The sequence below is a fragment of the Lepisosteus oculatus genome, chromosome 4, assembly GCF_040954835.1.
Source record: "Lepisosteus oculatus isolate fLepOcu1 chromosome 4, fLepOcu1.hap2, whole genome shotgun sequence".
NCBI classification, from domain to species: domain Eukaryota; kingdom Metazoa; phylum Chordata; class Actinopteri; order Semionotiformes; family Lepisosteidae; genus Lepisosteus; species Lepisosteus oculatus.
This window is the reverse complement of record NC_090699.1, coordinates 66,291,089-66,315,424: the sequence shown is the minus strand read 5'-3', so window position 1 is coordinate 66,315,424 and position 24,336 is coordinate 66,291,089. Positions and strand designations below refer to the sequence as shown.

The 24,336-nt window shown below is 56.7% G+C and overlaps 1 protein-coding gene across 2 annotated transcripts; it reads left to right on the top strand.

Annotated features, from left to right (window-relative positions):
• The first annotated feature begins 1,976 nt into the window (after nt 1-1,976).
• LOC102690193 (interleukin-17 receptor C) lies at nt 1,977-24,158 on the top strand. 2 transcript variants are annotated; one of them, XM_069189649.1, is made up of 20 exons: nt 1,977-2,313; nt 7,922-8,369; nt 10,999-11,023; nt 11,459-11,599; nt 12,605-12,691; nt 12,791-12,897; nt 15,012-15,108; nt 15,294-15,338; nt 16,113-16,246; nt 16,543-16,608; nt 16,716-16,785; nt 17,496-17,713; nt 18,254-18,304; nt 18,818-18,869; nt 19,120-19,253; nt 19,351-19,404; nt 19,616-19,673; nt 19,918-20,013; nt 20,409-20,447; nt 22,627-24,158. In XM_069189649.1, the coding sequence occupies exons 2-20, from the start codon at nt 8,250-8,252 to the stop codon at nt 23,409-23,411; spliced, it is 2,379 nt and encodes a 792-aa protein (XP_069045750.1). In that variant the 5' UTR covers nt 1,977-2,313; nt 7,922-8,249; the 3' UTR covers nt 23,412-24,158. The 2 variants fall into 2 exon arrangements, with proteins under 2 accessions (XP_069045750.1, XP_069045749.1); XM_069189648.1 differs by having other exon boundaries at nt 1,978-2,313; nt 17,496-17,725.
• Nucleotides 24,159-24,336: the final 178 nt, after the last annotated feature.

The following is a 24,336-nucleotide window of genomic DNA, read 5'->3' as shown; positions in this document are numbered from 1 at the left end:
ATGCAAAACTTGCTCCCCTGCTCCTGTCTGGGACACAAACTGGTTTGGCAGATATGCATCTTCTTCAACCTCATGGAAATGTGGATGGGCCTGTGATGACTCACTTCCTCAATCCTAGGCAGCGCGTTGCTGAAATACCTGTGCGCGTTTCTCCTACACCGTGTGACGACTGCGGCCCTGCCTGCTGTCCTGGGGCTGCTTTGAAAAGTGGGGGGGGGCAGGAGCTGGGAAACACTGCATACTCAGTACAGAAGGCCAGGAGTCAAATGGCTCAAAGTCAGTGAGAACAGGACAGGCGTCTTTACACAAAGGGTGGGGGGTGTCTGGAGCAACCACAACCAGCCGTGCTCTTGCAGCCGGAGGGATCTTTTCAGAAACAGCTGACAAGATCTTTGGATTAATGAGCCCCCTCCTAGACTGATCGTTAGCATTTCAACACATGGTGGCCACAGACATTGCCGTGACAGTAGGAAACAAATGTCAAATTAAAAACATAAAACCCTGAGTAACAGACAAGAACAGCAGTTCATTTCTTAGTTACACAGACGTCCTGGACAGATAAAAATGTCAGGGCAGAGCACATAACAAAGGTAATAAAGAGTTACAACAGGTTTTTCTCCCTTTACAACTGGAGGTACACAGCAGTAAAGGTTGTTAATGAATGAGCAGTCCAGCTGTTAACCGTGTGCAAGGAAATGAGTTTTGTACAGCTCCTGAACTGCAAACACAGCGCTGGTCCGCTTCTGTCAACAACAGGCTGATAAAGACAACGGTCCTTCTGTTGGGAGTCCCAGCTCCAAGCAAGTCCTGCGGGGGACACCTGCGGGGGGCGTCGTCACTCATGAGCAGCCTGCCAGACTGGCGGGCCGACACCGACTGCCTCGCGTAAACAAGTCCGCAGGGCAGCCCAGCTGGTTGCCAGGCACCGAGGGCATGTGTTTCTGCAGGGGGGGGCTGCGTGTAGGTGGACTTCGGACTCAACTCATTCAAACGCAGTACCTTAGAAAACAAAGCGAAACTGATTTCGAAGGGAAGAATTTCATCACCACCTCCTTTATACATTCTTACCACAGGTTTGTGTGTGTGTGTGTGAGAGAGAGCTGATGAATAGGGTTGTGTGTGTAATGTTCAGTGTGTGTGTGTATGAGTTTCAGTGTGCGTGTGTGAGGTTCAGTGAGTGTGTGTGGTTCAGTGTGTGTGTGTGGTTCAGTGTGTGTGTGTGGGTCAGTGTGTGTGAAGTTCAGTGAGTGTGTGTATGTGTGTGTGAGAGTTTCAGTGTGTGGGAGGGAGAGTGTGTGTGAGGGAGAGAGAGAGGGAGAGTGTGTATGTGTGAGGGAGAGAGAGAGGGAGAGTGTGTGTGTGTGAGGGAGAGAGAGAGGGAGAGAGTGTGTGTGTGAGGGAGAGAGAGAGGGAGAGTGTGTATGTGTGAGGGAGAGAGAGAGGGAGAGTGTGTGTGTGTGTGAGGGAGAGAGAGAGGGAGAGAGTGTGTGTGTGAGGGAGAGAGAGAGGGAGAGTGTGTGTGTGAGGGAGAGAGAGAGGGAGAGTGTGTATGTGTGAGGGAGAGAGAGAGGGAGAGTGTGTGTGTGTGTGAGGGAGAGAGAGAGGGAGAGTGTGTGTGTGTGAGGGAGAGAGAGAGTGTGTGTGTGTGAGGGAGAGGGAGAGTGTGTGTGTGTGAGGGAGAGAGAGAGGGAGAGTGTGTGTGTGAGGGAGAGAGAGAGGGAGAGTGTGTGTGTGTGTGAGGGAGAGAGAGAGGGAGAGAGTGTGTGTGTGAGGGAGAGAGAGAGGGAGAGAGTGTGTGTGTGTGTGAGGGAGAGAGAGAGGGAGAGTGTGTGTGTGTGAGGGAGAGGGAGAGTGTGTGTGTGTGTGAGGGAGAGAGAGAGGGAGAGAGTGTGTGTGTGTGAGGGAGAGAGAGAGGGAGAGAGAGAGGGAGAGAGAGTGTGTGTGTGTGAGGGAGAGAGAGAGGGAGAGAGTGTGTGTGTGAGGGAGAGAGAGAGGGAGAGAGAGAGGGAGAGAGAGTGTGTGTGTGAGGGAGAGAGGACCGAGAGCGGCGCGCCCGTGTTCCCGGTGTTCCGTCAGTCAGTCACCTGTTGAGATTCCAGAGCGAGATGCTGGAGATCGCGACTCGCGCCCGGGACCTCTGATTCTCCTCCGCTTCTCAAAGCCGATCGATTTCCTCCTGGCGACGCTGGTTGTACTTTTCTTTTTTTAAAATCTCAAACGGCTATCGTACTTCCTTTCAAGCGCCTTCTGGAAATACAATATGGAATTTTACCAGGGGGATTATGTTTCGGATCCTCACTTCAATGTGTGAAGGTAAGATTTGTTTTGTACGGTCACAGTTTTAGTTTTAGGCGGTTCTTTCAGCTCCGTGGGGAGCCGACCGGGGGTGAGGTGGCAGGGCAGCGGCTCGCGCTGGGGTGAATGTGTGGACTGGACAGTTCTAGGGGATGTTTCGTTGGCCGGGTGTCCAAGCTGACCGTGCCCACACCGGCGGGGTCGGAGTATGTCCGAGTCCGCACGGAGCCGGGACAGCGCTCCCGGACACAGCAGTGGGCTCAGAGAATGACCGCGCTGCTCTGCGGCTCTGGGGCTCTGAGGGGAGCCTATCTCTTTTCTGGGGCTCTGAGGGGATCCCTCCCCTGCTGAGGGGCTCTGAGGGGACCCCCTCCTCTGCTGTGGGGCTCTGAGGGGACCTCTCCTCTGTTCTGGGGCTCTGAGGGGACCCCCTCCTCTGCTGTGGGGCTCTGAGGGAACCTCTCCTCTGCTGTGGGGCTCTGAGGGGACCCCCTCCTCTGCTGTGGGGCTCTGAGGGGAGCCTATCTCTTTTCTGGGGCTCTGAGGGGATCCCTCCCCTGCTGAGGGGCTCTGAGGGGACCCCCTCCTCTGCTGTGGGGCTCTGAGGGGACCTCTCCTCTGTTCTGGGGCTCTGAGGGGACCTCTCCTCTGCTGTGGGGCTCTGAGGGGACCTCTCCTCTGTTCTGGGGCTCTGAGGTGACCCCTCCTCTGCTGTGGGGCTCTGAGGGGACCCCCTCCTCTGCTGTGGGGCTCTGAGGGAACCTCTCCTCTGCTGTGGGGCTCTGAGGGGACCACCTCCTCTGCTGTGGGGCTCTGAGGGGACCTCTCCTCTGTTCTGGGGCTCTGAGGTGACCCCTCCTCTGCTGTGGGGCTCTGAGGGGACCCCCTCCTCTGCTGTGGGGCTCTGAGGGAACCTCTCCTCTGCTGTGGGGCTCTGAGGGGACCCCCTCCTCTGTTCTGGGGCTCTGAGGGGACCCCTCCTCTCTGCTGTCCGGCTGGCTGCCTGCTGCTGACAGTGCACCACGCTGTCACTGCCCGCCCTGCTCCTGGCCACTGTCTGCTCCAGGGCTGCACGCTGGAGAGCTCTCCGGGTCGGTGTCGGTGCTGTTCTCCCGGAGCCGGGCGGCGTGCCGAGCTGGACCCGCAGCGCACTGCGGCTCACCGGCCCGTCATGTGCGGAGCGCAGGAACCCGTCTGTGGGCTGTGTGGAATGTGGACGCGTGTTTGTGAACGAATGAGCTGAGCCTGTCTGTCTGCCTGGGGCACCTGTTGCGAGTTCGTTATGGGAGCAGCAGGATCCCCACATGAAGAGACCAGGGGGTCATTAATCTGTACACGCACCCCCTCTCCAGGCGCCAGGGATGTAGTCGATTATAAACTTAGATTAGCGCCATGTCTCATGCTCTTTTACATGGAATAAAAAATGAAAATTGTACATAAAAAGAAATGATGTTCTTCAGAGCCCTGCCGGAGGCTCCTGGAGTGTTGTTTGTTCTCAGCTGTGGTGAGTGTTGGTCTTTGTGAACCGGGAAGTCCGGAGTCCTGTGATGTTGCAGCACAAAGCAGCAGGCTCTTCGAGAGGCCCTGTCACGGTGCCTTCCAGGCAGAGGCTCTGAGCGCTGGCTTCCTCTCTGCAGCCCTCTCGGCCTCTGGCTTTCAAAGCTCTCCAGTCTCACCACCATATTTCACACTCTTGTAAGCGCTCGGCGTTCACAGAGCGCTTACTGCCCTGGTCTGGAACTGGGGTACATATCCCTCTCCAGTGTGTTCAGAGCTTTGCTGGCCTGTAGGAGCACAGTGTGCTTATCTCGTCGTGCTGAGTAAATAGGTGGAGAATTAGCACTGTGATTCCCTGGTTTGTAGTCAGCTGGTAGTTTCAAAGGCTCAGGAAGTTTGTGGAAGTTACCTTGTTTGCCATGATGTGTTCAAAGAACAGAAGCAAAGTCAGTGAAGACCAGAGCTCTTCACAGACAGGTCAGAGAGGTCAGAGGACTGGCCAGAGCTCTTCACAGATAGGTCAGAGAGGTCAGAGGACTGCCCAGAGCTCTTCACAGACAGGTCAGAGGACTGCCCAGTGACCTGTAATCAGGCCTGGGGAAATCAGTAACTTTAACGAGTTTGTGGTAATTATGTCATCTGTGCCAGGCACCTGTGAGTACATTATTATTTACACTGGAGTACCAGGAGAAAACCTACATGGTCGTAGCGAGGACACGCAAACTCCACACAGCAGGAGTCCCAGTCAGGGATCAAAGCGAGGTCTCACCGCCTGCTGAGCCCTGTGATGCTGTTTCGGCTCTCATCTACCAGCATGCCTTTGGGTTGGTCTGTTCTGGAGCAGTTGGGAGGGTCTGGCCAGAGACAGCGACTGAACAGAGCACTGGTGCCCTGGCAGAGGATGTGTGCTGGTGTTTTTGGCCACTGTGCCATGGAAACAGACACAGGCGATGAATAAAGGCCGACCTGTGACTGTGACCCTCTGAGATCTCTGAGGCACGGCAGGACAGCACTGCCAGCTCCCTCACGTGTGGGGGTACACTGTGATGAGAGTCTTCTCCAAGGGTTTAGTCTCGTGGGCAATCTGCAGCACAGTGGTCAAGCCTGGACCCCTCAGGGTGCTGAGTCCATTAGAACCAGCCTTTTCTAGGCAACAATGTTTGATCGCCAGCGAGCATGACTTCGTGATAATGAGGGACACAACGGCTATCTGAAAATGCTAAAACTGATGCTGAATAAGAGCTTTGTCAATGTTTTGTTGTTTAAAATGATGCCCCATTAAAGATAGGAAATAAATGGTGTGTGTGTGTGAAAGTGAGTGTGCGAGCATGTGTGAGAGTATGCGTGTGGTGTGTGATTGAGATACAAACTATGCGTGTCAAAGTGAGGGAATGTGTGTGGTACAGACTGTGAAAGTGTGAGCGAGAGGGGTACAAACTGTGTGTGTGAAAGTGAGAGTGTGTGTTTGAAAGTGTGTGTGACAGTGAGCGAATGTGTTGTGTGTGAAAGTGAGAGAGAGAGTGTGTGTGTGTGTTCTGGTTCTTGGGAGACACACAGCCCCCAGTCCTCCTCTCTGCTCTCTGATTATGCAAATCCCCTGGGTGCTCCAGACTGGCGGTTGTGCTGGAGGCTATGGGCTACTGCTCTGGTACAAACCTGCACCGCTGTCCCCTCGCTGACAAAACTCCGGAGACCCGGGACTGCGCAGAAGCAGGCCGGAGTGGAGCACGGGGCTGTGGGCTCGGGGGAGACCCAGGACTGGGCAGAACCAGGCCGGAGGAAGGGCACCGGGCTGTGTTTCTGGGCTCAGATTAGTGTTCAGTGCCTGACCTCAGTTCTGACCAGTGTCGAAGCTGATGTGGGATGGAAACATGTCAGTGCAGAGTGACCCTGCAGGACCAGGACTGGACACCTCTGTGCCGGGTCTGGGGTGCTGTGACCCCACTGGAGTCCCCACGCCCACATTGGGCTCCCCAGTTGCAGGGGTCATACAGTAGGTCCCTGGTCATCAGCCGCAGCACAGTGTGAAGTGTGTCTGCTCCCCTTCCCCGCGTGCCACAGGGCTGGTGCTACGATCCCTGCCGGCAGACTCATGGAGAACTGCAAGCCTGCAGGGGCCCCGGCCTGGGTCACTCTGAGAAGGCACCTGTCTTCCTGCTTCGGGCTGGCATGTTCCCAGGGCTGCTGTCTGTTAGAAACAAGAGACCACTCTGCCCACCCTCCTCGTTAGATATTTAACATCTAATGAATCCTCCTTAATTCACCTTGCTGTTCATAAGAAGAAACTAGGCTTCAACAACCTGCCTGGGTAGCTTGTTGCACACTCCCACAAGCCTTTGTGTAAAGAAGCGCCACCTGCTCCAGGATGTGTGTGTCTTTGCTAGTTTTGCCGGAATGGGGTTTTCTGGGAGTTAATATTCAACAGCATCTGAAAAGGGGCTCCCCGGATACCCCCCCCGTCTGCGCCAGTTGGCCCAGGGGCTTATCTCTGCCTCGCCGGTTTGAAATGGAAAGGTAATTTCCTTGTAGAACAAAACAAAGTTGTTGATCTCAACAAAGAGACACGTCCTCTGACAATTGCTTGGCTGTGTATCAGCACCGCCGGCCCCTTCTCTTCTGTGTCCCAAGGGGAATTCCTGGGAACTGCGAGGGAGTGTGTGTGTGCGTGCACGTGTGTGTGTGCGTGTGTGTCGCCTGTGTCGCAGGGAGGAAGGGAAGAGCTGAGCTCTACAGACAGACAAGAGAGCCCTGCATCAGGATCGCTGCTGTTCAAACTCTCCTGGGGGAGCACCTGGCAGTGGGAGCTCACACAGGGGCTGTGCTGTCATGGATCAATGTGCACCAGCTCTGAAACACAGACCTGAGTCCCAGTGAGCTGGACTGCTCCCGTTCCCTCTGAGCTGCACTGCTCCTGGTCCTCCCGGTCCTTCTGAGCTGGACTGCTCCCGGTCTGGACTCCTAGTTGTCTGCATGAGCTGAACAGAGAGGACTGTGCTGGGACTTGATTCAGACTCAGTCCTGAAAGATGTTGACCAAGTCAGTTCAGGGCACATCTTCAAGATCAACACAGACGCAGGAGCACAGGGGAGCAAGTGGCAAATAAGAGCAGGATCACTCAGGACAGGAAACAGGACGTCTTTACACAGAGAGGTGTGGGGGTCTGGAACAGACACAGGCTTAAAATGAGCTATTTTAATTCTGTGATTCTGTGAGATTATCTAGAGCCCTCGTTCCACCCTGGGCTGGATTAGGAGTGGGGAACAAGCAGGAGCAAGAAGCAGGGACAGCAGTATTTCCAGTGAGCACACTGAGTGAGTCTCCAGTAAACACTGCGTACAGTTCCAGGAAGTACGGACGTGAGTCAGACTGCATGACTGGAATGTGTCGAAATCCCATCCCTTCACCAGAGCGAGCCATCTCTGCTGCCTGCAGCTCCACTGGGCTGGGGGGTGCTACAGCAGGGGGGCCCAGCCCCAGTCCTGGGGCACCCGCAGTCCCGCAGTGCTCCTTCACAGGGGTGCCCTGGCAGCCCCAGTCAGGGGGAACCCCAGTCTCACAGTGCTCCTTCACAGGGGTGCCCTGGCAGCCCCAGTCAGGGGGAACCCCAGTCTCACAGTGCTCCTTCACAGGGGTGCCCTGGCAGCCCCAGTCAGGGGGAACCCCAGTCTCACAGTGCTCCTTCACAGGGGTGCCCTGGCAGCCCCAGTCAGGGGACAGCTGAGCATGTGAAAATACTCTGCGTGCAGAAACAGACAGTTCCTCTTTGTCAGGTGTCAGCTGCCTGGACTGTTGCTTCCCTCTGCAAGGGGGGGGTCAGAAATAATAATAATAATAATAATAATAATAATAATAATAATAATAATAATAATAATAACGCCAACTAGAACACGACAGCAAGCCGCCGCGCTGCGCTCGGTGCTCATGGGTACTGAAGACGGCACCTGGCTTGTCTTTCACCCCGAACACGGCTGTTCTGTCACTGCTGGTGCAATTCACCGCTCTGAACCTGCACCCGGGTGTGTGTGTGTGGGTGGGGCTCTGCACGGGCGCTCAGCCCACCAGCGCCTCCACTCCGCCAGCTCGAACCCCGGGTTTCAAGCCGCGCTGTCCTCCTCTCCCCTGTGTGCAGGTCCCTGGGCTCCTGCCAGCTCTTGCGTCCCGTCTGGCTGAGCCAGTGACCGCGCCTCCCCAAGCGCCCGAGCGGGTGTCGGGTTGCGCCACCGCCTGCGGGCGGACTGCGGGCTGGAAGTTTGCAACATTCCGGAGTTTTACCGAGGGACGTCCGAAGCGGAAGAGGCGACTGCGGGGGTGGGAACAGCGCCAGCGCAGGCTCACGGGTACCGAGAGGAGTCGACGCCTCGGCTGAGCGCAGCGCACTGAGAGCCCAGGTCCGGGCGCAGCGCCCCCCGCCCCGGGCGCGGAGAAGTAAGAGCCGGGCCGTGCGGACGCGGGACGTGATGGCGGCTGGCACGGTGTTGCGGGTGGCGAGCCTGGCGCTGTGCCTGGGGGCGCTGCGCGGAGCCGCGCTCTCGCTGGAGAAGGTGGAGTGGCGGCAAGACCGACTCACCTGCGGACAGGTAAGGGGACACGGGGGGACAGAGTTCGTCGACTCCGTCTGACTCCGCTGATGTTGTTATACGTGCGGTTACCCCTGGTTACAGTCCACACAGCACCCACTCCACAGTCCTAGAGCCGGACAGTGATTCCAGGACTGAGCAGCAGGAGGGCGCGGGTGTGCAGGTGTGTTGTACGGGTGTAAACAGGGGAGAGCACCTGCTGCTCAGAGCGCAGTGTCCTGGTATTTTAAGAAACATTCAAATACTGAAATGAAACAGCATCTCAGAGGTGCTCCTTATCTGTCCCAATCTTGTTCCTCGGCGTTCATGCAAATTCCATCAGCGTTGTCACGCCAGGGTGTCGGAAAGACAGAAAGACCAGGCAGCCACATCTCGTCCTCAGTTCTCATCTTTCTCTCCTGTCATCTTCCCCTCTCTCTGTCCCCCTGTCCCCCTGTCCTCCTCTCCCTCTCTCTATCCCCCTGTGCTTCTCTCCCCTTCTCTCCCTCTATCTCTGTCCCCCTGTGCTCCTCTCCTCCTCTCTCTGTCCCCCTGTGCTCCTCTTCCCCTCTCCTCCTCTCCCTGTCCCCCTGTGCTCCTCTCCTCCTCTCTCTGTCCCCCTGTGCTCCTCTCCCTCTCTCTCTCTCTGTCCCCCTCTCCCCCTCTCTCTGTCACCCTGTGCTCCTCTTCACCTCTCCACCTCTCCCTGTCCCCCTGTGCTCCTCTCCTCCTCTCTCTGTCCCCCTGTGCTCCTCTCCCTCTCTCTCTCTCTGTCCCCCTCTCCCCCTCTCTCTGTCACCCTGTGCTCCTCTTCACCTCTCCACCTCTCCCTGTCCCCCTGTGCTCCTCTCCTCCTCTCTCTGTCCCCCTGTGCTCCTCTCCCTCTTTCTCTCTGACCCCTCTCCTCCTATCTCTGTCCCCCTGTGCTCCTCTTCCCCTCTCCACCTCTCCCTGTCCCCCTGTTCTCCTCTCCCTCTCTCTCTCTCTGACCCCCTCTCCTCTTATCTCTGTCCCCCTGTGCTCCTCTTCCCCTCTCCTCCTCTCTCTGTCCCCCTGTTCTCCTCTCCCTCTCTCTCTCTCTGTCCCCCTCTCCTCCTATCTCTGTCCCCCTGTGCTCCTCTCCCCCTCTCCTCCCCTCTCTGTCCCCCTGTGCTCCTCTCCCTCTCTCTCTCCAACCACCAGATTTGCCTTAGTGCTGCAGGAGCTGGAAGCTGATTTGGTTGTGGTCGGGTGTTGTTGTCACAGAACTGAGGACGTGCAGAAGTGTCACATCAGCGGCTGCAGACACACAAGCTGTCATTATAAGAGGAAAAACAAACAGAAGAAAAACTGGAAAAGGGACAGAAGAGAACAAAGACGAGCTGTGCGTCACGCTGTGAACCGGAACGTGTAGTTTGCTCCAATACCGCACAACACCTGTTTACTCAACAGCTTCAGGGAACATTAACCTTGAAGAGCCCTCGAGTCCTCGGGAGAAACCCAGCCTGCGCCCCATGTGGCTGTGGAGTGTGGTCCCCTCACAGACCAGGATTACACGCCCCTAGAGGCCCTGCACACAGAACTCTGAACACACCCTCCGCGTGCAGAGAAGCACTGCTGACAAGCGTGCAGGTCCGAATTCGGCCAGTACCCATTACTGATCAACACACAGAAGAGGCCCTGCTGAGCCCAGAGGACAGAGAGGGAGGACAGAGGGAGAGAGGGACAGAGGGAGGACAGAGGGTTTTAGTTCTCATTGTTTATTCATCATCTCGCTGGGGCCAGACACCCGATGCCCAGCTTGGTTTCAGTTTGCGTGGGGGCAGGCCGTTCCCGTGGCAACGCGGAGTATAGGGGGGTCAGTGTGGGGGTGACGGCGAGGGCTGCCAGGAGCCTGATGCCCTGGAGCCACACCCACACAGCGCCGTCCAGGGCCGAGGGCACAAGCACAGGGGGCTGGGCACAGGATGAGCAGACATACTCTCACACACTGATACCCACAGACTCAGATACACCCACACTGATACCCACACAGCCACAGATACACACACACTGATACCCACAGACTCAGATACACACACACTGATACCCACACAGACTCAGATACACACACACTGATACCCACACAGCCACAGATACACACACACTGATACCCACACAGCCACAGATACACACACACTGATACCCACACAGCCACAGATACACACACACTGATACCCACACAGCCACAGATACACACACACAGCCACAGATACACACACAGCCACAGATACACACACACTGATACCCACACAGCCACTGATACCCACACAGCCACAGATACACACACACAGCCACAGATACACACACACAGCCACAGATACACACACACAGCCACAGATACACACACACTGATACCCACACTGATACCCACACAGCCACAGATACACACACAGACTCAAATACACACACACTGACACAGATACACACACTGATATCCACACAGACTCGGATACACACACTGACATCCACACAGATACTGGTGGTGATTGTCGAGTCTCCTGCTGATGCCCTGTCCCAGTGCTGCTCACTGACTCTCTCCAGCAGCTCTGTCCCTCCTGGAGCGGAGGAACTCTCGGAGTCCGTCTGTCCGCTGCAGGAGTGTTGATCAGTGTGTGTGCTCTCTCCACAGGGCCTGGCGGACTGCAGCGTGGAAGGTGAGTCTGGGGGTCAGGGTGGTCAGGGTGGCAAGAGGGCAGAGGGGGCAGGAAAGAGGGGTAATAGTGTGGGCAGAGGTAAGGGGTGATGATCATGGGATGATGTTGAAAGGATGGATATACAGAGTCCGTAAAAAAAGATGATTAGGGGCTGAGTAAAGTTCTTGGGGTCCCTTGGGAGAGATGGAGGCAGAACCCTGAATACACTCCTTACCCTTCCTGTACTGTACTACGTCCAAGGAGTTTGAACTCTGAACTCTGACCCCCAGAGGCCCCTGTCATCGCCGCTGGGATTGTGACAAAGTAGATAAGATTGATTAAACAAGAACCATTACAGCCTTTGACACGACCAGCTCCCATCGAGTGAGTCTGGCCGGGAATATCCATATCGAAGTGTTCTCTCCTCATCTGACCGGTCCACTTTGCTCTGTCCAGATGAGTCCATCCCACTTAGTGACCTGCAGCCCAACAGGGCTCTGGTTCTGACCCGGCTGCGTGTGGAAGCTGTGCTGTGCTGTCAGGGAGAGAGAAACTGTTCACCCTGCTTGAAGGTCCTGCTTACACTGACCGTGAGAGGTAACTGGTCTGTTTCTGCTGCCCTGGTTCTGTACTGTGTGTCTGCTGTCTGATCCAACTGGTTCTGTACTGTGTGTCAGCTATCTGATCTCTCTGGTTCTGTACTGTGTGATGATCCAAGCTGCCTGGTTCTGTACCATGTGTCCGCAGTCTGATCTTCCTGGTTCTGTGCTGTGTGTCCGCAGTCTGAGCTGCCCAGTTCTGTATTGTGTGTCTGCAGTCTGAGCTGCCCGGTCCTGTACTGTGTGTCCGCAGTCTGAGCTGCCCGGTTCTGTACTGTGTGTCCGCAGTCTGAGCTGCCCGGTTCTGTACTGTGTGTCTGCAGTCTGATCTTCCCGGTTCTGTACTGTGTGTCCGCAGTCTGAGCTGCCCGGTTCTGTACTGTGTTTCCGCAGTCTGAGCTGCCCGGTTCTGTACTGTGTGTCCGCAGTCTGAGCTGCCCGGTTCTGTACCGTGTTTCCGCAGTCTGATCTTCCTGGTTCTGTACCGTGTGTCCGCAGTCTGATCTGCCCGGTTCTGTACCGTGTGTCCGCAGTCTGAGCTGCCCGGTTCTGTACCGTGTGTCCGCAGTCTGAGCTGCCTGGTTCTGTACCGTGTGTCCGCAGTCTGATCTTCCTGGTTCTGTACCGTGTGTCCGCAGTCTGAGCTGCCCGGTTCTGTGCCGTGTGTCCGCAGTCTGAGCTGCCTGGTTCTGTACCGTGTGTCCGCAGTCTGATCTTCCTGGTTCTGTACCGTGTGTCCGCAGTCTGAGCTGCCCGGTTCTGTGCCGTGTGTCCGCAGTCTGAGCTGCCCGGTTCTGTACTGTGTGTCCGCAGTCTGAGCTGCCCGGTTCTGTACTGTGTGTCCGCAGTCTAGCGCCCATTCCAGAGCTGCTGCTACTGATACTGCTGCGATATCGGTATCGACTGCGGCCTCTGCTGGCGATACTGTGTTGCTGCTCCTGCTTGTGCAGCTGTCCCTGCTCCTGCTGCTGTCAGCGTGAGTGATGTCTGGGGTGTGCCGCAGGTCCGCCGGGAGACGAGGACCAGTCAGGGGACAGCGATATGGAGAGGGAGGACGGCAGCAGTCCAGACAGCGCCCCCAGCTTGACAGGTCAGCCCCCATATCCTGTCCCCCCCCCCGGCAACAGCGTCGGTCTCCGGGTCACAGGTGCTCACTGCTGCCCCCTGCTGTCCCCCTGCGTCTTTGCAGCCTTCTTCCGCGTGCGCGTCTCTGTGCCAGGCAGCATCATGCCGTCCAAGAGGCTGGGGGTGACGCTGGATCCTGCGGGCTGGGATCGATCCGCTCAGCCGTCAGAGGTGAGGGAGATGTACGGAGTACAGAGCTCCATCCTGGAGCGCATCCCCGATCCTGGCTGTGTGACAGTGTAACTGTGTGTGTGTCTCAGTGTGTGCTGCTGTCCTCAGGTGTGTGTGTGTGTGTGTCAGTGTGTGCTGCTGTCCTCAGGTGTGTGTGTGTGTCTCAGTGTGTGCTGCTGTGCTCAGGTGTGTGTGTCAGTAATGCGCCTTGTGTTTGTGTGCTGCTGTCCTCAGTGTGTGCTGCTGTCCTCAGGTGTGTGTGTCTCAGTGTGTGCTGCTGTCCTCAGGTGTGTGTGTGTGTCTCAGTGTGTGCTGCTGTCCTCAGGTGTGTGTGTGTGTCTCAGTGTGTGCTGCTGTCCTCAGGTGTGTGTGTGTGTCTCAGTGTGTGCTGCTGTGCTCAGGTGTGTGTGTCAGTAATGCGCCTTGTGTTTGTGTGCTGCTGTCCTCAGTGTGTGCTGCTGTCCTCAGGTGTGTGTGTGTCTCAGTGTGTGCTGCTGTCCTCAGGTGTGTGTGTGTCTCTCAGTGTGTGCTGTTGTGCTCAGGTGTGTGTGTCAGTAATGCACCTTGTGTTTGTGTGCTGCTGTCCTCAGGTGTGTGTGTGTGTCTCAGTGTGTGCTGCTGTGCTCAGGTGTGTGTGTGTGTCTCAGTGTGTGCTGCTGTCCTCAGGTGTGTGTGTGTGTCTCTCTCAGTGTGTGCTGCTGTCCTCAGGTGTGTGTGTCAGTAATGCGCCTTGTGTTTGTGTGCTGCTGTCCTCAGTGTGTGCTGCTGTTCTCAGGTGTGTGTGTGTCTCTCAGTGTGTGCTGCTGTCCTCAGGTGTGTGTGTGTGTCTCTCAGTGTGTGCTGCTGTCCTCAGGTGTGTGTGTGTCTCTCAGTGTGTGCTGCTGTCCTCAGGTGTGTGTGTGTGTCTCTCAGTGTGTGCTGCTGTCCTCAGTGTGTGCTGCTGTCCTCAGGTGTGTGTGTGTGTCTCTCAGTGTGTGCTGCTGTCCTCAGTGTGTGCTGCTGTCCTCAGGTGTGTGTGTGTCTCTCAGTGTGTGCTGCTGTCCTCAGTGTGTGCTGCTGTCCTCAGGTGTGTGTGTCTCAGTGTGTGCTGCTGTGCTCAGGTGTGTGTGTCAGTAATGCGCCTTGTGTTTGTGTGCTGCTGTCCTCAGTGTGTGCTGCTGTCCTCAGGTGTGTGTGTGTCTCTCAGTGTGTGCTGCTGTCCTCAGGTGTGTGCTGCTGTCCTCAGTGTGTGCTGCTGTCCTCAGGTGTGTGTGTGTCTCTCAGTGTGTGCTGCTGTCCTCAGTGTGTGCTGCTGTCCTCAGGTGTGTGTGTGTCTCTCAGTGTGTGCTGCTGTCCTCAGTGTGTGCTGCTGTCCTCAGGTGTGTGTGTGTCTCTCAGTGTGTGCTGCTGTCCTCAGTGTGTGCTGCTGTCCTCAGGTGTGTGTGTCTCAGTGTGTGCTGCTGTGCTCAGGTGTGTGTGTCAGTAATGTGCCTTGTGTTTGTGTGCTGCTGTCCTCAGTGTGTGCTGCTGTCCTCAGGTGTGTGTGTGTCTCTCAGTGTGTGCTGCTGTCCTCAGGTGTGTGCTGCTGTCTTCAGTGTGTGCTGCTGTCCTCAGGTGTGTGTGTGTCTCTCAGTGTGTGCTGCTGTCCTCAGTGTGTGCTGCTGTCCTCAGGTGTGTGTGTGTGTCTCTCAGTGTGTGCTGCTGTCCTCAGTGTGTGCTGCTGTCCTCAGGTGTGTGTGTGTCTCTCAGTGTGTGCTGCTGTCCTCAGGTGTGTGTGTGTGTCTCTCAGTGTGTGCTGCTGTCCTCAGTGTGTGCTGCTGTCCTCAGGTGTGTGTGTGTCTCTCAGTGTGTGCTGCTGTCCTCAGTGTGTGCTGCTGTCCTCAGGTGTGTGTGTGTGTCTCTCAGTGTGTGCTGCTGTCCTCAGTGTGTGCTGCTGTCCTCAGGTGTGTGTGTGTGTCTCTCAGTGTGTGCTGCTGTCCTCAGTGTGTGCTGCTGTCCTCAGGTGTGTGTGTGTGTCTCTCAGTGTGTGCTGCTGTCCTCAGTGTGTGCTGCTGTCCTCAGTGTGTGCTGCTGTGCTCAGGTGTGTGTGTCCCTCAGTGTGTGCTGCTGTCCTCAGTGTGTGCTGCTGTCCTCAGGTGTCGGTGTCGCTGGTGTCATTCCTGGTGCCGATGGGGAGTGAGGTTCTGGTGACAGCTGAATACCCCTCCCTCAGCCGCAGCCTCGCTGTTCCAGGTACGACAGGGCAGGGCAGCGCTGCGGTGTCGGAGCTTGTAGACACAGGGGCGGGATTGTGATGTTGACAGCACTCAACATCACTACAGTGCTTGTGTGTCAGCAGGGAAAGAGTGCTGTCTGTGTGAAAGTGGAACCCCAGCAGCTTACATTTATGAGCTGGTGTCTTGCTCTCTTTCACACAGTCTGTTCCAGAGGCGCGCAGTGGAAAGACGTTTCGGGGTGTGAAGGTGAGTGAGTCAAGATGGGCAACTACACACAGCACAGTGTAACACACAGATCAGGGCATGATCCCAGGTGACCCCAGGTGCTGGGGTACATGCTGATGGTGTCCCTTGCAGTCTTCCCTTGTGCCCTGGGCTTTCAGTTTTGCTGTATTGGACCACTGAGTGTATCCTGACTACAGTTTTGCTCTGCTTTACAATGTACAACAGCGAGCCCCCAGTGAGTCAGTGAGACACCCCACTCCTCCAGTCAGCACCCCCAGTGTGTCAGTGAGACACCCCACCCCTCCAGTCAGCACCCCCAGTGTGTCAGTGAGACACCCCACTCCCCCAGTCAGCACCCACAGTATGTCAGTGAGACACCCCACTCCCCCAGTCAGCACCCACAGTATGTCAGTGAGACACCCCACTCCTCCAGTCAGCATCCACAGTGTGTCAGTGAGACACTCCACTCCTCCAGTCAGCACCCCCAGTGTGTCAGTGAGACACCCCACTCCTCCAGTCAGCGCCCACTCTCCTGCGAGGGAGTGGGGAGCCCATAATTATAAAGTAAAAACCTACAGATGAAGAGTTTCCACAGCTGTTTGACGAGGACACTGTTTTTGTGAGTGGCTCTGATTGCTATACCACACTGTTGTTAAAAACGGACCGGAGAGGCTCCTGACGAAAGAGGCTACAGGTCTGTTCAGCCTAGAGCTGTTTGTGATTGTTCTGTCTGTGCTGTGCTCTGATTGGCTCTCCTGTGCTGCGCTCTGATTGGCTCTCTTGTTGTTGACGCAGTCCCCATGGTCCTCACTGAGATTCGGACGGAAGAGGGCGTGGCCCTTCTGCAGCTGGTCAATAACTCCGAAAGCCCCTCCAATAATTTGGGACTTTGTGTTAAACAAGGAAGGAGCCGCAGATGCATGGTGCTGGTCAGTCTGTCCTCCTGAGCGTATATCTTCAACACTATCCACCTGCCAGCTCTGCCTGACTGTCCTCTGTGTCTGTCTGGGACTTTCTTAGGTTTTTCTCATGGATGTAGGATCTTCCTGTACACCTCAACTTCTGTCTGTGAATCTGCCACTACCTCCATAGTATCACTTTCTGTCCTCTTCCCTCCCTCCTCTCCTCTCTTTCCAAGTCTCATTCTCCTCTCTTTCCCAGCCCCTCTTGCGGTGATCTGATGTGTTGCTGACGGGTTGCTGTGCTGCTTTTCCCTCTATTTCAGAGCTCCAGTGTGAACCCAGTGATGCAGATTCCCCTGTACAGTGTCACCCCCTGCATGTGTTTTGAGGTACTGCAGCCTAAAGAACATACGGTGCTTTCCTCAGGCCTGAGCGCTCGAGACATAGATACTGCGGGCTGCAGTCTGAACCTTCTCTCTCCTGCCATCTCCTGCAGGTCTGGTGGATCAGGAAAGAAGGCAAAGAGTCTGTGCGTCTCCCTCTCTGTCCCTTCCAGAACCACACAGGTGAGGGGGCCTGTTGAGCCCAATACCAGCCTCGCTGGTGTCCAGGGGACAGTGACACAGTCAAGTGACAGGTGGCAAAGGCAGCAGTTCAGCCAATGTGGACAGTGTGAGTGCAGGTCATCTGAGCTGGGAGGGTGGCCAGGGGCAGTCAGGGTTGGGTCGTAATTAGTTTGTGAGTGTTTACATGGCTTTTTCTAATACGGTGCTGAGTGTGAGAGGAGAGGGACAGCAGTGTCTCCAGTCCAGTCAGTGTGTGAATTCAGCGGGAGTGTGAGAGGAGAGGGACAGCAGTGTCTCCAGTCCAGTCAGGAGTGTGTCAGTGTGTGAATTCAGGGGAAGTGTGAGAGGAGAGGGACAGCAGTGTCTCCAGTCCAGTCAGGAGTGTGTCAGTGTGTGAATTCAGGGGAAGTGTGAGAGGAGAGGGACCGCAGCGTCTCCAGTCCAGTCAGTGTGTGAATTCAGCGGGAGTTTGAGAGGAGAGGGACAGCAGTGTCTCCAGTCCAGTCAGGTGTGTCAGTGTGTGAATTCAGGGGGAGTGTGAGAGGAGAGGGACAGCAGTGTCTTTAGCAGTGTCTCTAGTCTGTGTTTTACAGTTTGTGAATTTACTGTCTTAACGCTACAACATTCTCTCTTTGACCTCTCTCCTACCCTTCTCTCCCTGTATATCTCCATTCCTGTCTCTGCACCTGCCCTCTGCTCTGCCTGCTCAGAGTTCCTGCAGAACGTGTGGAACAATGTGACGGTGTCAGTAAGGGAGGTGAAGACGCGGACTAACGGCACAGCGATCTCCTGGAACCTCACTGCCCCCTGCAGGCTGGAGGCCGACCTGTGGTTGTGTGAGCGCGCAGCAGGCAGGGGCTCTGGCTGCAGGGAGATACAGGGCTCCAGGCAGCGGCTGCAGAACATACAGGAAGCCCGTTCATTAAAAGTTGGTTCACAGGTATTTTTTGATTCCACAGCAGTGTGGATATATAAATGATCTTGATATCACTCAGAAAAGGGCAAATTGCAAAATCAAGGCCTATATGTGTCATGGGAGCACGTTGTGGATTTACTGTCCTAGCAGCCTCTGAGGAAAGGCTGCCCTGTGAGTGAGTGGGGACCTGGGAGGGGTGTTGCCCTGTGGAGATGAGAGAAAAGGTGTCTCCATGAAACAGGGCTCTCAGCTCATCATGTGGGAGACACCTGCTACAGACAGTCTTTGTCTTGAGGTGCTGTCCCTGTTCTCCTGGCACCTGACAGTGTTTGGGAACTGGCAGGCACAGACCGTGGGGAAGACGTTGTGTTTGAAAGGATGTTAGACGCTTATGGGAAAAGCAGTAGAGGTCACAGTGGAACAGTAATTAGAAAACTGGTCGTGCACAGTTGTCTTTTTAGTAACTACTGTACATCGGAAATTGTGTAGAATATTTTCAGAAATACACCGGACCTCACTGTCTGTCTGTCTGTCTGGCTGTGTGTGCTGCAGAGACGAGATGAGTTCATCGACGTTGACCCTCATCCCTGGCTGTGCGTGCAGGTAAGATCGTCATCGCTGCTCTCTCTGTTTCAGTTTCGTTTGCTGCCTCTACAGTGTTTGCTAATCCTCCTCACTTGAGATCATCTGCGAACCTGTCTAGTTTACTAACGACACCAGGATCGAGATTCAATATACATACTAATTAGAGCAGTGGTCCTAGTACACATCCCTGTGGTACCCCACTAGTTACAGTACCTCACCCAGATATGAGCATTCACCCCTAAACTGTACTTCTTGTGCAGATGAAACAGTAGAGTCCATACACCTCCCTCTCTTTCTGAGCTGCGGGGCCGGTGGGTTGGGATGAGTTTCACGGTGACCCTGTGGTTCAGGCTGGGTGCTTGCAGAGGTTCAGCTCCTCTGACAGGCCCTCCATCACTGCCCTGCTAGACTGTTGCGGTAGTGAAGGGAAAGGCTGGCAGTGCTTTGCCCCAGAGAGCCTGTGCTGCCCCAGGCGAGGTGTGAGGTGTGTGTGCTCGGACCTGATGTGTGTCTCTGTGTGTCTGTGTCCAGGCTGCCGTACAGGGGATGGACAGAGCCCTTGGCCCCTGGTGTCCCTTCGCAGGTGAGTCACTGACCATTCCCAGCATCTGCAGATGCTACAGACAGCCGCTCGGTGTTGCAGTAAGGAGTGCTGGGGGTTAAGGTTAGAGTTAAGTACAGAATGAGTGTTAGGATCAGGGTCAGGAATTGTGCTAGGGTTGGTGGCAGGATAAGGACTAGAGTTAGGTTTAGGGACAGAAATATGCCTAGGATTAACGTCACACAACAGGAGCAGTTTGAGTGACCTCCCTCCCTCCCCCTCTCTCTCTTAGGCTCTCAGCCCCAGTGGGGTGCAAACCCCTCCATCAGGGGTCACATCCTGTCCGTCAGCTTGACCAAGCACGTCTCGCTGTGCAGGAGACAGGGGAACGACTGCCTCCCGCTCAACATCACTCGCACAGAGCAGGTAACAGGGCGCCTCTGCGGGGGCCTGGTCCCGCCGGCGAGCAGGGGATCGAAGGTGAAGGAATTGTTCCGGCCTCACGACTCCTCTCTCTCTGCAGGGGGCCGAGGTGCAGGTCCGGCTCGGCGACCTGGGCTCGAGTGGCTGCGTGGAGGTCAGTTTGTCCGTCTGCCTGGGTCACTGGCGCTGTGACGGTGTTCCTGGACACTGTGGGGGGGCTTGTCGGGGGACTGGGCACACTGGGGTTATAGCAGTGAGCCAGGCAGCTCCAGCCAGCACGGGGCAGAGAAACAGGTGTGCATACCAGAGTGATGGATGTGTCTCATGAATTCTTCCCTCTCTCCTCTCTTACCTCACCTCTCCAGGCCTGGAGAACCGACGTCCGTTTCTCACCCAGAGTTGTGATCTGTCCCGCCGATATTGGTAAGACCCGATCTTTTGGCCTGTGAGACATGTAACCCAGTGCGTTGCTCATTGTGTAGCTAGTGGAGTTATAAATGAGGGTGACCTCTTGGGGTTCCCCAATCTCTACTGTCCAGGTTTATTTTAGGAAGTCACAGCACTGGGTAAAGAGGATCTCTCATGAGCAGATGGCCTCGCTGGTAATGTGATACGCTGGCTCGGCGCAGAGCATGTCCCTAACCTGCCCCTGCCCTGTCTCTCCCAGCCTACAGGGGGCGCTGGAGCCTGCCTGTCCTGGTCGGCCTGCTGCTGATCTCCCTGACGGTGCTGGCGGCCTGTGTCCTGCAGGGCACACTGAAGAGTGAGTCTGCCCCTGAAGGAGCCAGCAGGCCCTTCTGATTGTCAGTGCAGCAGACGTAGTGGTGGTCAGGACAAGAGAGGGAGCTGTGCAGTCTGATTGAGTTTTAATCGCTTTTGCTCTGTGGCCTTTCTTGCCTTGCCACTGCCTAGAAACTGAAGCTGTGTGAGGCGGGGATGTGCCAGGTGACTATACACAAGCCAGACCAGGGACCCCAGCTCCAGTCCTGGGGTGCCAGTCTGGATTTATCACCTACTTGTTCCAAAGAGTCCCTGAGTCCAGCAGTCAGGGAGTCATCAGCCTGCCGGTTGATCGTGACATTCAGATCTGTGCCGCTGTCTCCTGGAGACGAAGGGGAAGGGCAGGGAGGGTGTGACAGCTCTGCTTGTCTCTTGCAGGTTGGGTGTTGAAAGTGTGCAAGCTTGAAGACATCAAAGGTGAGCCCCTCTCTCACCCCCCACCTTGATCTCTCTCTGCCTCTGTTTCCCTTCACTGCACAGGGGCCTCTCTCTGACTGCAGTGGGACCTCCTCTGTCTGTCTCTCTCAGCCTGTCTGTACGTCTGTGTCTCTCCTGTCTGTCTCTGGCTGTCTGTGTCTCTCCTGTCTGTCTCTGGGAATCTGTGTCTCTCCAGTCTGGGTGTCTGTGTCTCTCCTGTCTGTCCCAGGGTGTGTGTGTCTCTCCTGTCTGGGTGTCTGTGTCTCTCCTGTCTGTCCCAGGGTGTGTGTGTCTCTCCTGTCTGTCCCAGGGTGTCTGTGTCTCTCCTGTCTGGGTGTCTGTGTCTCTCCTGTCTGTCCCAGGGTGTGTGTGTCTCTCCTGTCTGGGTGTCTGTGTCTCTCCTGTCTGTCCCAGGGTGTCTGTGTCTCTCCTGTCTGGGTGTGGGTGTCTCTCCTGTCTGTCCCAGGGAGTCTGTGTCTCTCCTGTCTGGGTGTCTGTGTCTCTCCTGTCTGTCCCAGGGTGTGTGTGTCTCTCCTGTCTGTCTCTGGGTGTGTGTGTCTCTCCTGTCTCTGTCTGGGTGTCTCTCCTGTCTGTCTCTGGGAGTCTGTGTCTCTCCTGTCTGGGTGTCTGTGTCTCTCCTGTCTGTCCCAGGGTGTGTGTGTCTCTCCTGTCTGGGTGTCTGTGTCTCTCCTGTCTGTCCCAGGGTGTGTGTGTCTCTCCTGTCTGTCCCAGGGTGTGTGTGTCTCTCCTGTCTGTCCCAGGGTGTCTGTGTCTCTCCTGTCTGTCCCAGGGTGTGTGTGTCTCTCCTGTCTGTCCCAGGGTGTCTGTGTCTCTCCTGTCTGGGTGTCTGTGTCTCTCCTGTCTGTCCCAGGGTGTCTGTGTCTCTCCTGTCTGTCCCAGGGTGTCTGTGTCTCTCCTGTCTGTCCCAGGGTGTCTGTGTCTCTCCTGTCTGTCCCAGGGTGTGTGTGTCTCTCCTGTCTGTCCCAGGGTGTCTGTGTCTCTCCTGTCTGGGTGTCTGTGTCTCTCCTGTCTGTCCCAGGGTGTCTGTGTCTCTCCTGTCTGGGTGTCTGTGTCTCTCCTGTCTGTCTCTGGGTGTCTGTGTCTCTCCTGTCTGTCCCAGGGTGTGTGTGTCTCTCCTGTCTGGGTGTCTGTGTCTCTCCTGTCTGTCCCAGGGTGTCTGTGTCTCTCCTGTCTGTCCCAGGGTGTCTGTGTCTCTCCTGTCTGTCTCTGGGTGTCTGTGTCTCTCCTGTCTGTCCCAGGGTGTCTGTGTCTCTCCTGTCTGGGTGTCTGTGTCTCTCCTGTCTGTCCCAGGGTGTGTGTGTCTCTCCTGTCTGTCTCTGGGTGTGTGTGTCTCTCCTGTCTCTGTCTGGGTGTCTCTCCTGTCTGTCTCTGGGAGTCTGTGTCTCTCCTGTCTGGGTGTCTGTGTCTCTCCTGTCTGTCCCAGGGTGTGTGTGTCTCTCCTGTCTGGGTGTCTGTGTCTCTCCTGTCTGTCCCAGGGTGTGTGTGTCTCTCCTGTCTGTCTCTGGGTGTGTGTGTCTCTCCTGTCTCTGTCTGGGTGTCTCTCCTGTCTGTCTCTGGGAGTCTGTGTCTCTCCTGTCTGGGTGTCTGTGTCTCTCCTGTCTGTCCCAGGGTGTGTGTGTCTCTCCTGTCTGGGTGTCTGTGTCTCTCCTGTCTGTCCCAGGGTGTCTGTGTCTCTCCTGTCTGGGTGTCTGTGTCTCTCCTGTCTGTCTCTGGGTGTCTGTGTCTCTCCTGTCTGGGTGTCTGTGTCTCTCCTGTCTGGGTGTCTGTGTCTCTCCTGTCTGTCCCAGGGTGTGTGTGTCTCTCCTGTCTGTCCCAGGGTGTCTGTGTCTCTCCTGTCTGGGTGTCTGTGTCTCTCCTGTCTGTCCCAGGGTGTGTGTGTCTCTCCTGTCTGGGTGTCTGTGTCTCTCCTGTCTGTCCCAGGGTGTGTGTGTCTCTCCTGTCTGTCTCTGGGTGTGTGTGTCTCTCCTGTCTCTGTCTGGGTGTCTCTCCTGTCTGTCCCAGGGTATGTGTGTCTCTCCTGTCTGGGTGTCTGTGTCTCTCCTGTCTGTCCCAGGGTGTGTGTGTCTCTCCTGTCTGTCTCTGAGTCTGTGTCCCTGTCCTGAGGCAGCCCCAGCTCTCTGCCCCTCACTCCTGTGCTCCGTGTGTCTCCCTGCCGCAGGAGCGGTGTGCCGAGGGCAGGTGGTGCTGCTGTATCCCCCGGACGACGAGCCGGCTCTCCCTGCGCTGGTGTGCCGGCTGGGCTCTGCGCTGGCGGCGCTGGGCTTCTCCGTGTCGCTGGACCTGTGGAGCCAGGCGGAGCTGAGCGCTCTGGGCCCGGTGCCCTGGCTGCACGCCCGGCTGGGCCAGCTGCAGCGCCACGGCGGCAAGGTGGTTCTGATCCTGACCCGGGGGGCCTGGGAGCGGGCCGAGGCCTGGGCCCGCGGGCGCCTCGTCCCCTCCGGCTCCCCGTACTCCGACGTCTTCAGCGCCTCTCTGAGCTGCATCCTCGCCGACTGCCTGCAGGGCCGCGCCGGCGAGCGCTTCCTGCTGGCTCGGTTCGAGTCCGCTCCCCTGCTCCCCCTGCACGCCAGGGAGGGGTCCCACGGCACTGGCTCCCTGCTGCTCCCCGAAATATTCCGGGGGCTCCCCCTGTACAGCCTGCCCTCCCAGAGCCTGGGCTTCCTGACGGAGATCTCGGGGCCACCCCCGCACCTCCCGGCCGGCAGCAGGGGCCCCAGCAGGGGGCGCCGCGCAGCCGGGCTCCGGGCAGCCTCCCGGGTGCTGGCGGGGCGTCTGCGTGGGGGCTGGGCCGGGGCCGGGATGGGGTGCAGTCTGTCGGGGTGCTCCCAGGGCAGCGCGGGGTCCGGGCTGGGGCTCCACGAGGAAATGTGGGAGACCGTCCCCCTGCAGCCCCACGGGACGCCGCACTGCACCCCCCCGTCCAGACTGGCGCACTGGGTGTGAGAGGCGGCAGGAGGAGGGGGCGCAGGGGGCTGGCGGAGAGGCCGGCAGGACTGTTCCCCCACTGTAGGTCTGTGTGCACCTCGAATTCTCTCCGTCTTCCAGGAGCTCGCTCCGAGCGCCAGGTCTGGGGCTGGAACGCGAAGCTTTGAGAGCTGTCCTGTGAGCCACAGAGCGGGGGAGGCCGCGCTGGTCACCCCGAAACGGAAAGGAGGTCGTGGGCAGGGGCTGTACCCCGATACAGAGAGAGACTGAGGAGGGGGGCGGGACGGGGGCAAGCGAGGGCCGACGGGGGGCTGTCCAGAGCGGGGTGGTGGGAGGGGGGCAAGCGAGGGCCAACAATCGGAGAAGAGAATGAAGCCGAGGTGTGTGTCGTCCTGAACGAGGAGAATAAAATGCTAAAATTCCTTGGTAGCACTGTGTCCCCACCCTCTCCCCCTGCCTGATGCTTCTGCTTTTCCCCTCCAACGTGAGTCCCAGTCTGTCCCCCCAGTCGGGCCCTGTCCATCGTGCTGCCCTGCAGTGGACTGAGCAGCTGCAGGCGTCCTGCCTGTCCGGCTGCTGTGTGTGGACTCGGGGCCTCTGTCCGAGCGACGCTGCTGTGGACTCTCTCTGTTCTGTCGTGGCTGGGCGTGTACATGCTGTGAATAAGGACTGCTGCTGTTCTGTGTGGTCTGCTTGTGCACGGGGACTTTCATTCTTCAACGCAACGTTGTGAAGCACGTTTTAATAAAAATAAATAGAACAGACCGCATCTTGTCGTTTTTTTCCCTTACTTATTCCTTCAGTTTCTCCTTAAAGTCCCCCAGTCACTAAAGGAGCAGGGCTGCCTATCTGGGGCCTGTGGACATGACCTGTTTCAGAATGACTTGGAAATCCTCTCACATTCGACCGATGAGTTTCACAGCCTGTCCCGGGTGCTACAGGA